The sequence below is a fragment of the Anser cygnoides genome, chromosome 5, assembly GCF_040182565.1.
Source record: "Anser cygnoides isolate HZ-2024a breed goose chromosome 5, Taihu_goose_T2T_genome, whole genome shotgun sequence".
NCBI classification, from domain to species: domain Eukaryota; kingdom Metazoa; phylum Chordata; class Aves; order Anseriformes; family Anatidae; genus Anser; species Anser cygnoides.
This window is the reverse complement of record NC_089877.1, coordinates 59,524,614-59,540,283: the sequence shown is the minus strand read 5'-3', so window position 1 is coordinate 59,540,283 and position 15,670 is coordinate 59,524,614. Positions and strand designations below refer to the sequence as shown.

General features: G+C 43.1%; 1 protein-coding gene and 1 long non-coding RNA gene across 7 annotated transcripts in view; one reads left to right on the top strand and one right to left on the bottom strand.

The window, feature by feature from the left end:
* Positions 1 to 13,161, bottom strand: part of PPP2R5E (protein phosphatase 2 regulatory subunit B'epsilon) — an 80,480-nt gene extending 67,319 nt beyond the window's left edge. The window contains exons 1-3 of one of the 6 annotated variants that reach the window (XM_048080636.2): positions 12,432 to 13,161; positions 10,603 to 10,701; positions 4,564 to 4,727 (exon numbers count right to left, since the gene is read on the bottom strand). In XM_048080636.2, coding sequence (XP_047936593.2) covers positions 4,564 to 4,720 — 157 coding nt within the window. In that variant the 5' untranslated portion in view covers positions 4,721 to 4,727; positions 10,603 to 10,701; positions 12,432 to 13,161. Of the gene's footprint in view, positions 1 to 4,563; positions 4,728 to 7,295; positions 7,967 to 10,602; positions 10,718 to 12,431 lie in introns of those variants that run through there. The other 5 variants (XM_013182988.3, XM_066998473.1, XM_066998474.1 and 2 more) reach the window with 5 other exon arrangements.
* LOC136790994 (uncharacterized) lies at positions 7,991 to 10,987 on the top strand. Its single transcript, XR_010832025.1, has 2 exons — positions 7,991 to 8,239; positions 9,322 to 10,987. It is a non-coding gene; the product is annotated as an uncharacterized lncRNA (long non-coding RNA).
* Positions 13,162 to 15,670: the final 2,509 nt, after the last annotated feature.

Genomic DNA, 15,670 nt, shown 5'->3' with positions numbered 1-15,670 from the left:
TGTATTAGAAGCTCAATAAATTTCATAATATTGAGGTAGCAAAGCAATTGGTATTGTTGACAGAGAACTTCTGTTCTGAGTGCCTATTTTAATGAAGAAACATTATCTAAAAATAAAAATTATATTTGAGCTGAGGCCTGTTTTCAACAAAAACATGCGCTCGTTTTAAAAAACCTGAAAGTAACTACACTATATTAGACCACTGGAAAATGTGGAAGGAGGATAGGAAGCAACAGGCATACCTTGAAATTTAAAAAATGGGATAGATTGTTTTAAAATTTGCTAAAAACAACCTTACGTTTGTACTTGTGTATGGTTTGCTTTACCTTATTCACGTATTTTTGATATGAATGAGGGGGGAATACTGTGAATTATATGCTAGCTTTCTGCCCAATTTCTCAAGATGCTCAACATTTATTCATAAACCATATGATCTTTTCAATCATCTGCATGTATGTCTTCATCCCTTGGACACTCCCCTGCTGTTACAGGTACTGACACAAAACAGGACTGAACTCTCCGTTCTGCTTTCACAGGTAGTGCTGAAATTGGTCTGTTTTCACGTGTCCAGTATTACAGTATACTTTTTACCACCTAATTGCTTTCCAGCATTGCACTCCTCCTGTTCTTCTGCTCAAGACTTCCAAGCAAAAAGATTATCTGTACAAAATGAAAGTAAAATCATCTTCCAGTAAGCAACACCCCTTACCAGTGCACATACAATACTACCTTCCACTACAGACCAAGCATGATTTGAGGCACGCCACAAACTTGGTGTGGATTTGGCTAAGGCACAGAGGTGGATGTAGGCATTTCCAGAACAGGGCCCTTCACCAACACTGCCCTGCCACAAACCAGCTTCCTAAGGGACCTGCCAGCCCTGACGGCTCTTTAAAAGCAAAGGCAAAATGTGAAACCATAATACAGTGCAAGATACACCAGGCAAGAGCATGCAAACATTTAAATACAAGTGAGACTGAAACATATTTAAGAATTCACACATTGAAAATGCAGGACAACTGCATCACAACTTCCATCAGCACTTCTTGTCCCATTCATCTACACTCAAAACAAAGGAGCAAAGGCTGCTTTCAAAATGTTATATTCAACATCAGTCATCGTATAAAAAGGGAATTCCAAATTAGATTGAGTTACAGTGCAATAAATAACAAAATAATTAAATTATCAAAAATGTTAAGTCTTGACTGTAGGAGATCACAGGAGATTTTTGGCTTGGAGCCTTCCGAAGTCTGAACAGAGCCCAAGAGAGCCTCAGAAGGCACCTTGCATTTTATAAATACATCAAGTGTTTGTTTACACAGCGCTAAACAATACACACACTTCTGCTAATTAAAAAAATAATAGAACACATGGTAACAACTTCATTTCCCTATACTTTCTCTAACTGGAGGAAGCAACACTGAAAACTCTACTTCTTCTCACTAAATTTCCTAAATAGCAAGTTATCATTCAAACTTGTCCGTAACACTGAAACATAGTCTGTCTCCTATTTCTCTTTCCTGCAAGATTTTTATTACCAAATGAACAACAACTCTGACTTATCTGTTTTTGCAACACACTCATGTATGTTCACAGAAAGCAGCAGGCTGCATTAAAACACTACCAAAACGAGCCATTTCACTATATATGACTCTGCCCCTGGGGAAAGGAATGAGAGCAGATAAGATGTGACAGATGTGTAGTCACGTCACTTAATACACGACTGGAAGGTGCTCAAATCATTATGGTGACAGCAGCAGCATAAGAACTTGCAAAGAATGGACTAGCATTTATCTAGTTTGCTGCATACTTGATTCTTGTGATCAAAAAATGATACTGAAGTCCATGCAGATGCTTCTCTGAGAGAAGACAGCCTGCAACTGTCAATATGCAATATATTTCTACTAAAAAAAAAAAAAAAAGGAGCATAGAATGTGTGGTTTTGTCTGCAGAACCCCTCCATCACAAATATAAAATATGTTTGAGGTTGAATTCAAGGTCTGTCCTCTAAAACTTTCCTGTACTGAAAAATTCTAAAGAGGTTTGACTAAACTTGAAACTTACCCAAAACAAGAAGTTTAAATAAACCTAGCAACCGTAGATCTCCAAACTGATCTCATTCTTCAGGGTCTTAAAAAAAGCAATTTTGCTGATAGTTCTTCTGTTTTGGTTTGAAAGACCCAAATAATAAGGATAAAATTGGAAATTATATGGTTACTGAGTAAAGTAATAGGACTAGTCACTTGTTTGAAGGTAAGTACAATCCTAAGACTTTAAAAGATAAGGACTCCCAGGCAATTTTCCAGGAAAAGAATAAAAAATGCAGAAGAGTTCTGTTTTCTCACTCCTTTCAGGTTAAATATTCCTAGTTGTCACAAATATCAAGAACGTTGATAGGTAGGTCAAGAACATTTCTGAAGAATAGTGTAGTATTTAATTGCCAGTGTCCCTTCAGGAAGGACCTACACCACTGCTGTTTCAGATTGTTAGGCCCAAATCCTACAAACTGACCTGCACAGGTAGATCCCTGTGCCTGCGGGAATCCACATTAAGTCAGAGAGGGAAAACTAACTCACAGGATCAGATTCTTAATTTGAAGCTGGACCACTGTAACTCATTATGACACTAATCATAAATGTCTCAACAACGCTCTCTGCGCCCCATCTGTTTTATCTTATTATAGTTTTATATCTCAATCCATGGGACTAGCTACAGGAGTCAAATTAAGCACCTGCATATGACCGTGTTCCTGCAAGACCAGGTCCTCAGACAAAGCCAATGGTTTTCCTATGTTTCAGAACATCTAGTGTGTTCCCTGAAAAGGGCTACACAATAGAGTAAAATAATTTTAACATTGATTTATTCACTTATACAAATATAAATCTAAATGTTTGCCAGTCATTTATCCATTTAACCGAAAGGACAAACTCTATTCACATACTTAAAAATACTAGCTGATGTATTTCTGAGAAATGATCAAAAACAACCCGCAGAAGTATAAAAGAGAGTTTTGAAATTATTTTAAAGGAGCATTTGCTTCTTTATCATACTTTCTCTAAACCACTGGAAAATTTCATAAAAGCTTATTCGCTGCAGACTACAAAGTCAAAAATCCACCAGTGTTGACAGACCCTGGGCTGAAAAATGGCGAAGAGAAGAAGTGTGCTCCAGAGTCACTCCAGGCCTACCCTGCTCTTCTGCTCTCCAAACGGGTCAGTCAGCCCCAGCAAGGCGCAGTTGGATGGACCTTGCTTTTTTCCAAGCATGGCCATTTGGGCATTCTCACACACATCCCACAGAAAGAAGCCCCAAATGTTTCAGTAACAACTCCAGCAGAACAAATCCTACAATCTAAGTTTCATTTAATTTAAAAGACACATACATACAAGGGGTATGTGCTGGGTTTTTATTGTTGTGTTTTGCCTGTTTGTTTTCCCTCAACTTCTCTATTCCTATGAAGTAGCAAGGCTAAGAACCAAACCAAAGTGCAATTGCACATCCAATACGTATTTCTGCACACTGATTACCAAATCTGTCAAACAGGTAGAAGATGGGACATGGGAAATCTACATGCCCACAAAGCAAAAATGGGACAGGCCTCATATTAAACCTATTAATCCTGTTATTTTCCAGAATTATCAGTATCAACTGTGCTTAGTTTCATTACTTGTAATGGGAAAAAATAGCAATGAAAAAAAATCTAAAAACCAAGTAGAACATTTAAGAATTCAGTAAAAGGAAACACATCTGGAAGGTGATTCCCTCTTCCACACCAGCCACATGCAATTCTCAGAGGTGTTGTCAGCCCCTGGATTTGTGCTGAAGTTCAGTGACAACTAGGATTTAGGGGAAGCATTCAAGATATTACAGAGATATTGGCATCCTTTTAAGAGCTGTATGCTGGATCATGATTTTCTTTCCCAAATTAGAGGTTAAATTTGCCAGCAGAAACTCATCTGGAGTGGGAATATGCAGGCTGTCCAAGCAGTAGTGTCTTGCCTAAGACCTGATTGGCAGAATCTTTCCTCTTGAGATGCTGCAGCTCATGGGACCTTTCAATTTCCAAACGCAGCAGAAGCTAGGAGCTGGGAGTTACCTACTCACAAATGCTATCTCCTCAGTAATGCTTTGCTGTAGGTCATTCATGACCTGCCTGCGGGCTAGATTTGGCACCAGGGCCACAGGCTGCTGGCCCACACGTTACAAGGTAAGATCCTAAAAGTCACGCAGTTTCCCTCTGCTCACAAATCAATCTGCCTTCGCCAAAATTACTGCTCATTTAGCTCAACTGCTGAGCAGTCTGTGTGCCTTGAAAGTTCAAGTCATGGTACGGGTTAACATTAGCATTTAAAACTTCCACAAATATCACAAACAATTACCACACCCTCAAGTCACAGATAAAGTATTTTGTGGAGCTTAAATACATACATTTCTGGCATGAAACATTCCTCATTACTGGCAAAATTTCCCTGCAATTTCTGGCAATAGAATACTTTGAGTTTAGAAGTCAGCTGTAAAGTAAAATTGTTTTGGTTTTGAATTAAAAATCATTCTTGATCTTACCTTTCAGCAGAGGCAGGGGAGTTAACTCAATAGGCTTGCCCTGAGACCTAAACTGGGAGGAGCTTTGTGACCTCTTCTGTCTGGCTTTTCTGACGGACTTCCGAGAAAATCCGTCTACTTTATCCACTGATGGAGGAGTAGTTGGTGCTGAGGACATATCCCTACTGAAGGAAAACAAGTATTACAAACATATTCAAAACAGATGGAATGGGTAAAGATTAATTTAAACTTTCCCAAACCCTCGCTCTTTCTTTACCGTTCTCCTTCTGACAATTTACCCAGACAGAGTTTTAGGAGAGAGAACCCACCAACATATAAGCAAGTCTAATGGAATAAACTTAATGGAATACTGTAATTATTCTTCTCCCTTGTTTTATCTGCCTCCACTTGCCAAAAATCCTGCAACAGGAAAAATTCAGACCTAATGATGACGTTATTGTGTCACTAGAACTTCATACACCTGTAGATTTGACACAGGATTGAAGCCTTAAACTATATATTGTCCAGGACAAAGCACCTTGAACTCATGCTGTGAGGCACCATGCAAGCTAAATAATGGGTACTTGAAAAGGTAGGAATGTCTTTTTCACAGCAGAGATAAAAAAAAAAAAGGGGACAAAAAAAAGTTTATTTACCACACCTCCATATAAGATTTTGCAGCAACATAATAAAGTACAGCAGAAAGTCCTGTTATGCTGCACAACTGCACTAGCACTGACAAAGTTTACATACTGCTTGTTTACTCTCCATTTTAAAAATTCTCAGTTTTTGTACTGAGTCTCTCAACACGCTGTTACTCCATGTTCTGGCATTTCTGTAATAATAGCAGTGTGGTAGCCATAATAGTTCTAAGGGCATAAGCCAGACAAGGTTTGCAGAGAGAGGCAGAGAGCCAAGAAAAGGTTTCTGCAAGCAAAAGTTTGTTTGTTTCCCAACTCTATCAGCTAGTCTAAGAAATAAGCATTGCTTCTGCCTATAAAGCAGGCCTTGGTAATGCTGCTGTAGCTAATTCCATACTCCTCAGAAAAACTGAAAGGAAATATTTAAACAGTGAATTCAGCCATCCAGCTACTGTATTTACCAGTCTTGTGCTGCCTGCTAAAAAGGCCTATCACATCTTGGTGCAATACGGGAGCAATACTCAAGGAAAACAAGAAAGGAGGAATTTCAGTCTACATGCTTCAGGCAGCGCTGTGTACAGTTAACTTCACCAGCACGTACACCTCTACTGAAATCCACAGAACTATCCTTGTCGATAGCACGACGAGCAGCAAGAGCAGTTGTGTTGATTTCAGCAGGGCTGCGCGCTCGTGCAAAGTTAAGCATCGGCATAAGCACTTGCAGGATCAGGGTCTTAGAGCGTGTCCTTGGAAAGCATTACTCATCCTCAGTGTCTGTTGACTTCAATTACCGAAGTGACTCGGAGCCTGAAAGAAGTTGATTCCCCAAGATCGAGAGCACTTTCAAGTACTTTTTTTTATTAAAATATTTGTTTACTCGAGTGCTTCAGATATTATTAAATCCATTGAAACAGACGTTATTTGGATTTGTCTTTTAGAATAAAACCTTTGGAAAGCAGGATTTACTGCAAGCATAAACAAGTTCAGAAAGATAAGAAGTGTTTAATGCAAAATTATAGATATGTGCACTGAATCTATCAAAAATGGAAGTGCAAGCTCCAGAGCTTCTTCAAGGAAGCATGTGCAGCACCCAGATGCTAAAGTGTGCAGCTGGCATTACAGTAACGAAAAAAACCTTACACCATCTTTTTTATTTTTCCTGAGATATTCTCCACCACCAACTTATACTTTCTAAATATAATATGCTATCAGCAACACGACCCTGTACGTTAAACCGCCCTTGTTTATCATCTGGGGGGAAAAAATGCCACCATCACCAGGGCATTCAGGCCCCAGCCAAGATTAATAAATAAAAAAAGTCAGATAAACTGAAATAGAATGGCCTGTACTTCAGCAGCCCACTTCTAAGATCTCACCAGTCCGCCAAAAAACAGGAGCCCAAAGTTACCTGTTACATAAAGCAAACGCTGGGGATATCAGCAAAAACATATACGTAGAACCTGAATTTGCTGGCCTTGTTTCGTTTCGTCAAAAAGATTCATCTCCTCATCACGTGCATCACTGAAGTGTAACCATTTCTGCAGGGACGCCTGCGGCCTCTCGCAGAACGAAATTACCAAAATAATAATAATAATAATAATGGACAGCGACCCAAGCAGATCACTTAAACTGCAGGCTCATTGTGTCAGTGAGAAGCTTTAGTGACACTTCCCTGCTGTAAATTTAGTAACAGTTTCCCTAACCTGCTTGATAAATTATTAAAACCTCATTCTAATTCAACCAGACTACTTCCCGGCTAACAGCCTTACAGTAAACACTGATCTCTTTTTTTTTTCCTCCCTCCAAACGAGCCCTCGCTCCCCTGAATACAGCACGGCAGCGAGCCACGCTATTTCAGCGAGGGGAGGGGAGAAAAAATAAGATATATATACATTAAAAAAAAAATAAAAGGAGGTTATTGATTGTGTGGGGCGGAGAGCTGCGGGGCTGGGGACGCGTTCCCTTCAGCACGGGGGCTCGTTTCGCGTGCTCGTCCCCGGGGGTAGGGGGGGGGGGGGCGGTGCAAGCCGAAGGGGGGGCCCCGGCCGCCTCCTGCCCGCTGCCATCGGCCGTCCCCCCCCCCGGGGCACCCGTCCCCCCCGGCTCCGTTACCTTGACCCTCCTGGTTGAGAAGCCGGAGACGGGGCGGGGGCGGGCGGCGGCCTGAGCCGGGCTTCGGCGGAGCGCGGCCGCTGCTTGGCGGCGGCCCGAGGGCGGGAGGCGCCGGGCTCGCTCCCTGCGGCGGCGGCGGCGCCGGATCCTGTACGCCCGGAGCTTGTAGTACGGCCGCAGCCGGTACGCCGGGAGCCCGGAGTAGGCCCGCAGCCTCGTAGTAGGCCCGCAGCCTGTAGGCCTCGGCGTTGGCGGCGGCCTTCCCCCGGCGCAGGGCGGCGTTTGGCGGCGGCTTCAGGCGCGGGCTCCGCTCAGTCCCATGCACTCGGCGCGGCCCCTGCCTGCGATGGCCGCTGCCTCGCTCTCACATTCCCGGCGGAGCCCTGGCGGAGGGGGCCCTGAGGAGGCGGCTCGGGGGGGAGGAGGAGGAGGAGGAGGAGGAGGAAGAGGAGGAGGAGGAGGAGTGCGGGCCGAGCCGAGGGGGAGCGGCGGAGCGACCGGGAGGTGAGATAACGACGGAGGCTGGCGCTGCGAGGGGCGGAACGGGGCTGGAGCGGCGGCGGCTGCCTCGGGAGAAGCGGTGGGGTCCCGGCGGACGGCGGGGTCGCGCTCCGGCTCGCTGCTATTGTGGCTCTCAGCGGGCTCCGGCCATGGCACTCGCTCGCTCACAGCCTCAGCGTTGCTGCCGCCGCCCCCCGCCCGCCCACTGGAGCCGGCCGCCGGGACGCGCCGCCTCATTGGCGCCCGCCGCCGCCGCCGGGACAGCCGGGAAAGGGGAGAGCGGCCCGACGACGAGGAGGAGGAGAAGGAGGAGAAGAAGGGGGCGGCGACGGGAGAGCGGTGGCGGAGAGCGGCACCGCCATCGCCCTCCTCGTCCCGCGGCGGGCAGGGGGGAGGCGGACGAGCGGCGGCCGCCGCCGCCAGAGCGAGGCCCGGCGGCTGAGGTAAAACCCGGTGACTCTGAGGTAAAACTCGGTAATGCTGAGGTAAAAAATGGTATTTCTGAGGTAAAAAACTGTGATCCTGAGGTAAAAACCCGTGATCCTGAGGTAAAGTCCCCGGCCCTCTTCGCGATGAGCGCCGCGGGGCCGCCGGAGGACCCGGCCCGCCTCCGGGAGCGGGGTTTCGGCACCCCCGTGCCCCTTCCCGCCGGGTGGCTGTCAGGGGAACGGGCTGTCTGATTTCGCTTTTTTTTTCTTTTTTTTGGAGTGTATTTATATGTATAGCGGCCAGCACGATGAGCAGTTGTAGGTGGCATCGAGGATTATCATCGTTTTGTTTAATTTGTTTACGTGACGGCTTGATTTCTTTCAGAATACAACTAATGGTGTTAATATGGCTGCTGTGTTTAAAATATCATCCGCTATTGCCCTTGTATTTCTGGCAGAATAAAAAAAAAAAAAAAAAAGGAATCAAATTACCTGCAGTCCTTCTGGGTTGATACAGCCAAAACACCCTGATGTACAATAATTTTTCATGAATTGAGCTTGAGGGCTGTTTGTGGGCTGGTTGTTCTGGTGGGTCAGTCACGTCCCTGTTTGTGACCGTACCCTGAAAACTACAAAATCCTGCAAAGGGTACCCAGTTTTTGTCCCACTCAGTTGACTCCCCTGCTACATGAGCACCAGCACAGGTATAATGGAGGAGCTGGGACTGTGGTAGAGGTAACTGAGATTTATTTTAAGCTCTTGTGAACCTGCTTTCAAAATTACTGATTTTCAGTCAGGTAAGTTCCCTGGTCCAACTCACATTGTGGCCCTAAGAGGAAGAAGGAACAGACTAAATAAAAGTTCACTGCTACAGAAGGATAACCGTGATAGACATGAACGGTTTTGCCTCACATCTCTCAATGTGCCTCTTACATATCTGAAGAAGCATGTCTCCCCTAAATTTTATTATGTATAGACTGAACAGTTCTACTTCTCTTCAGTCTTTCTTTGTGGGTCTCATTTTTAATCCTCTGAACACGCATATTTCTTTTCCCTGTGTTCTCTGAAAATCATCCACATCTTCTTTTGACCTGCAGCACCAAGACTGGATACAGCACTACAGTCAAGGCCTCAGAAACACCAGCATCTGCTCTGTCATGCCCATCACAGACTATGTTCCTGTTTACATATGCCAATACAAATACTTTTCAATGTGATTTATTCACAATATTGCTGAGCTGTTTTACCCCTGCATCCATTTCTGCTGACCTACCAAGCCAGTTATTTCTACTTCAAGTAGACAGTAATGCCACTTGAGAATTGATTTATTGCAACACTCCTAATACTTTCCGTTCGTTTTTATTACTGGACAGATGGACAATCAAGCAGTCACGACATCTTTTAAAATAAAGTTCTGTGCGCTTTTAAGTCAGAAAACTGTAAACATGTCATCCTTGTAAATCAATTGCATTCCTCAGAAGTGTAGTTGAAAGACCAAAATTCAGCAGAGATTGAACTGTACCATGGTTACAGAATGTGTAACTGAATTTAAAGGAGAGATACGTATATAATTAAATTCACTTAAACCAACTTTGCTAAAATAACCTAAATGCGAGCAATGGCTTGTAACAAAGAATGTAGGTCAGTTTGGTTTTTATACTAACATAAGGTAAAATTTTGCAAAAACACTAACTTCCTGTTGCTCTGATCAATACGGAACTAAACCTGCAGATGCACGTATTTGGCTTTGTTAAGTGTACTTAATTCCATTAGTTTTGTTTGTCAGCCTCAGACGGTAATACTCAGATTTATTCACTGGCCTGTGCACTTCTTCTGGTCTGGACTGAACAGTGCACCGAGCAGCTCATAAAATTACTGACGGCAAACTCTGTGAAAGGGAAGTTGTAGCACAGCCTAATGGCTAGACAGGCTTTGTAGGTGAAGTTGAGCATGGCATGTTAAATGGTTGTACTTGGATTTCATTTCACAATGGGAAGACCAATCGTTGTGAAATGCTAAAAATCTAAAACTGAAGCACATGGTACGGGTATTTATTAAGGTCCCTGTCCTAGAAGGGATAAAACTCAAGACTGCTTGAAGAGCTCCCAGTGCGAGTTCGCTGCCCTGCACACAAGGCTTTATACTTGTCGTTCTGTCGTTGAGGAATAGCTATAGAATTAGTTCTTCGATACAGCTGAACAGGGTGGTAAATAATGCATACAGATAGTTTGTCTTCTCTGAAAACTGCTTCATGTGCTATGGTTTTGTCCATTCTGACCGTGTAAAACATTTTTATGGTGCTTTATACTTGGTAATATTTGTATGGTAACAACTCAAGAAAAATATGGGGTTTATCAGTGAATAAAGAACAATCTTACCTCTTTTTTATCACTTGGCCAGCGGAGTTCACAGAGTTGCCTTCCCGTTTTTTTTCCAGGTTGCCTTCTTTTTTCTGTTGTGGTCTGTAGAATCTCCATCTGTAAGGAGATTTAAGATCACAACGTAAGATACAAATGTAAAACTCCTTATATTTAAAAGGGGCATGGTTACTTGTCTTTCTCCTATTCCCTGTTTGGTCTATATTTTGTAAAGTTTAGTATTTTAAAAATGATTACACAGGTCCCTGTGTAATGGAGAAGAATGCGGTGATGGAGAAGAAAAAAGAAAAAGTACTACAGATATTTTACACATATGCATATTTTATGTGTCTGTATAAATCTATAAAATATCAATTTGCAAGAATAAAAATGAACTGTCTTCAGATGAAGTTCACAACCGATGGCTCACATACAGTGGGCCTATCTATAAATAGGCATGCATGCAATACCTGCAACCCCTCCTGAAGAGCTACAAACAATAGTAAGTTTTTTCAGTCACTATTTCTCCACTGCTGTCAAAGGCACAGGATGAGCCTACCTTTTAAAAGTTACACTGCCTTACCGGTCTACAAAAGGGGTTTTTAAAAATAGTTTAGACGGGAATTTTCGTGGCCAGCTCCTCACCAGCTATGCACGGGCCTTTTTAGCACCCTAGCAGTCAGAACAGCAGTCGAGAGTCCTCCAGAACAGTTTTTGTACCAGTGACTCAGATTTGTTCTGCTTCACGTTTTTTGGTGACGGAAGTTCCACTATAGACCATCTGTTATGGCCACCCAGGCAGGAGTACGGAGCTCGCATCCACATTGGCATTCTGTCTGCTCTTTACATAGAAACTTATCAAACAGGATTGCTAAATAGGTAACGCTGTGGAAGTCTTGCTCTGCTGAGTGATAAACATAAATGGATTTAGCTGGAGCTTGTAAATGTTTCACGTAGCACATCCAACATGTATTTGTCTACAGAAGGGGTCATATAATGCTCCATAAAGGATCTCCTGTATGTCAAAAGGAGCATTATCGGGGTACCATGGGATTAGTTCAGATATTCCCTGTTCCAATACTACTAAGCAAGAAAAGACATGATCTCCCCAGAGAACTAATTATTCAGACCAGCAGGAAAAAGACCAGAAAGAGAAAGTATTATGGAGGAAGCAGCAGTGCTGTTTGAAGAGGCAAATCAGCATAAGCACAAGGCTTTTCTGATGCATCTTTTAACAAAAATGAACACAGTGGAATACAGCATCAAAGTGACTGTCCTGCTCCATCAGTTTGATTGTAATGGCACAATCTGAGAGTTTTTGTTTGCTATTGAATCAAATCGGTCCGTAATGAAAAAAAAAACATTCTATTTTGGCTGTTTACACCGCAGTTGACTTCTGATTTTTATGTTTCACGTTTTGGAGAGGAAAGGTACGGCCAGCTTTTGGCCAACATATATAATTGCCGTGCCAAATTTCTGGCATAAGAAGCCTGTGTTATTACATGGATATTTTGCCTCCCGCTCCTCCACATCTCAGCTCTGCGATAACACCGTCAGTGCCCTCAGGAGCCGAATTCCTGATAAACTTGTGGGGTGAGGATTTTAGGGTCATAGACACAACTACCCGAAGGGGAGCTAACTCTTCTCTGTTTATAGACACTGCGTCACTAGAAGTCTGTTTCTGTAGTCAACATGGTAAGATAAGTAGGATCTTGCTCGCCTCTGCAGCTGGCTAGCTGCCTCCTCCTAACACAACAAGCGAGCTGCTTTCGCTTATTCCCCAATTACCTTTTTTGTTCTTTTTTTTTTTTTTTATTAAATCCTTCCCCTCCCCCAGCTTCTTTACTTGCCTTCTAGCCCCAGGTGCTCCTTTAGGCGTAGTTTTACGGGTTTTTTCTTAACTTCCCTTCTCTGCCTGTTTCCCTCTGCCTGCTTGTGCAGATTCCTCTCCAACGGTCGCTGCTCAACTGCCTCTGGGGGTTCCAGCGCTCCACAGCCCTCCCCAAGGGCAGCCACACGTGGCGCTGCCTCTGGAGGCTGGAAGTACACATGGAAACAGAGTATCAGTCCATGTTATGTTGTCCCCTGCACCGCCAGGCTACGTCTGAATCCCAGCTTGAAGAAGTCCTCCTGTTTCTTCTTCCGTTTCTTTGCTTTTTGCTCAAGTCTCCTCGTTTCAGTTATCTCCCAGTATAAAGCTGTCCACTTCTCATGAGCTGCCGGCCTCGCCAGACCTCTCCTTTGGCCCAGCTTCTTCATTGTCACACTCCAGAACAAACAAAATGGGTACGATACCAGTGGGTGGTCCAGGTGTCCGGAACACGTGTATGTCACGTGTATGAACAGCTCTCAGAGTGAGGTACCTGTTGGTTTCCCTCCCAAGCTTAGTGCCTATCTGTGGTTCTAGCCGCAGCTGATACTAGAGATTTTCCCGAAGTACAGAGGCACTAAGTACTTAGTAGGCTAAGATAGAATAATTTTGTTTTGAAAGAGAACAAGTGAGTGTTCTGAAATCTGCTCTCACAGAGGTGCAAACAACATCACTTAGTGGCTTGGCTCTGGCCAGCATTGGGTCCCTTTTGGAGCCGGCTGAAACTGCCCCTTACCTTACAAGGGGCAGGTGCTGGATTCCTCTCACAGAGACCACCCCTGCAGCCCCCAGCTACCAAAACCTTGCCACGTAAATCCACTACAGTCCTATGTCACAGCTTTAATGTTTAGATACTTTTCAATTTAAAGTTTTCAAATAATGGCATATAAAAGTGTACATTTATATGCTGTAGCTCAGCATTGTAGGGAATATTTAACATCAGGGGGAGTCTTAAAGCACTTAAATAAGTTTAAAATATAAGTCCTGATGGGTTCCAAAGCTTGCACCGTGAACCTAGGCAGAGGAAGAGGTTGTACAGGTGCCGAGGGCATTTCCACAGGCTTTTTGAACAAACTATTAGAGACAGCAGGAGCGGAAATACTTAGAAGGAAATGGCTGAGTGTTAGTTACAGGTATAAACACAAATCCTCGTGGGAGCCTGCTGCATGTGCAGGATTGCCCTCACACTGAGCAAAACAAAACAAAGAGTTTGGGAGGGAGCAATGTGTTTTCCAGCCTTACCTTTTCAGAAAAATAATGGGCTAAAACATGGCAGGGAGGGAAAACGCAACAAATAAACAGCAGAGGCAGGAATCAAGTGGGATGATAAGCTTAGTTCACTTAGTGGTGCATGTGGTAGAGGCAACTTAAGAGATTGTAGTCAGTGGAGGCCATAAAGTATGATTTCTTTGCATAGAAAATCAAGATATGGAGCAACTCGCAGGAACATTTTAAGAGTGGTGATGAGATTACAGTGAAGGAAAGGGTCTTAATTCAAAGGGGCCATTGGCCTGGAGAAGGGAAGAAAACAGCCAGGTGAGCAGAATGCCTTCTTTCCATAAAAGAAATACCACTTTATAATAAGGATATTTTTCTTGGAGCAGTGATCTCAGCAGGGAGGAAATGCCTGGTAGAGCTTGGGTCGTTGGACATACAGGCACGTGTTTTGTTATGACGATGGTGTGGTATTCCTGCAGCTGCAAAAGTGGTTGCTAGTGTCTTGTCTGGAGCTGTACTGCTAAATCAAAGGTGAAGAACCAGACTCCTGAACACCCACGCTGTATAACTGTTAGCTTTGGCTTACGCTCAAGTAGTCCCCTCTACACCCACTGTGAGGGCGAGCCATATACAGTACGGGTGCAAGCCCCTCAGTGCTGCTGTCTGTTCCCTGGCTGGCAGGTATAGCAGTGGGAACATTACCTGGGGAGGAATGTGTGAATACTGCTGGAATAGGAAGGATAGGAAAAGAAAGGCTATAAGGGCATTTCCTAAAATCCAAATCCACTGTCAAGTTTAAACAAATAGGATAATTTTACCACTGAAAAAAAATACGTGAATAGGAAGGCTTGTAGTTTTTTACTGACCCTCTACAGGAATTGGAGATACCATATAAATGGTGAGCAAGGAAGGGATTGTCTTCAAATGAGAACGGGAACTGGAGTTGAAATCAGAAAGCTATGAATCCTGGAAAAACACGGGCATTGATTAGATTTAGATGAAAAGTAGCAAACACCTGACTAAGCAGACCGCACAAAACTAGATAATTGGAACAAGAACAGAAATGGTGTTCTGTGCAAGTGCTGGAAGTTTAAAAACTTAGTTGAAGAAATGAGAATTTCTCACTTCAAATGAGCATACTGATCTAATTGATTTCTTTGGAAACACTGAGAAGGAATAGTATTCAAAACTCTCACATACTTGATGACAAAAAAGAGACTAGAATGTTAAGGTTAAGAAAGGAATGGAGAATAAAATGGGAAACATCATTATACCATTGTACAAAGCCATCATGCATCCTTATCTTTAATGCCGCCTACCTTGGTATAGATTGTATTTAGAAAAAAGAATATGAGAAGACTGAAAGTTAGGATGGCTTGGTGCAATTACCACACGAGAAGGGGATTCATATACAGGGAATCTTGAGCTTGAAGAAAAAACTCGAGTTTGAATTTGGCAGAGGTCTGTCAATATCTTTGACGGAGTGGAAATGGTGAATGAGTGACTTATTTTTCAGAACTGTTTTGTATTATTTGTTCTTGTGTTATGTGACAAGATGAAATAACCTTTCACATCCCATTACAGAGGCAAAAGGTATGAACATATATAGAAAAAAAAAACATGCCGAAGAACACCAAGGAGATTAGATTGTCCTTGGACTTTAACATGCTAGCATAATTGCGACATACATTATATATACAACACATTAATGAGTTTAGAAGCTTATCTGCCACTAAATAAAAATGCACCATGATAAGCTTTCTATAGAGAAGTCTAGAAACCAGCTTTAAAGTAGGATAACTCAGTAAACGTAGAAGAATTTGAACCAATATAAAATCTGTAATGTGTTATGATAAGATTTGGCTTATTACCATTATTAAGTGGCTATTTTAGTACGCTATCCAATCCTCATACTTACAGAGTTTTCAACATTCTCCAGTGTCAGGTAGTTCCCAGAAGGATTTATAGCAAGAACCAAGACTTGAATGAGAGAAGATCAAA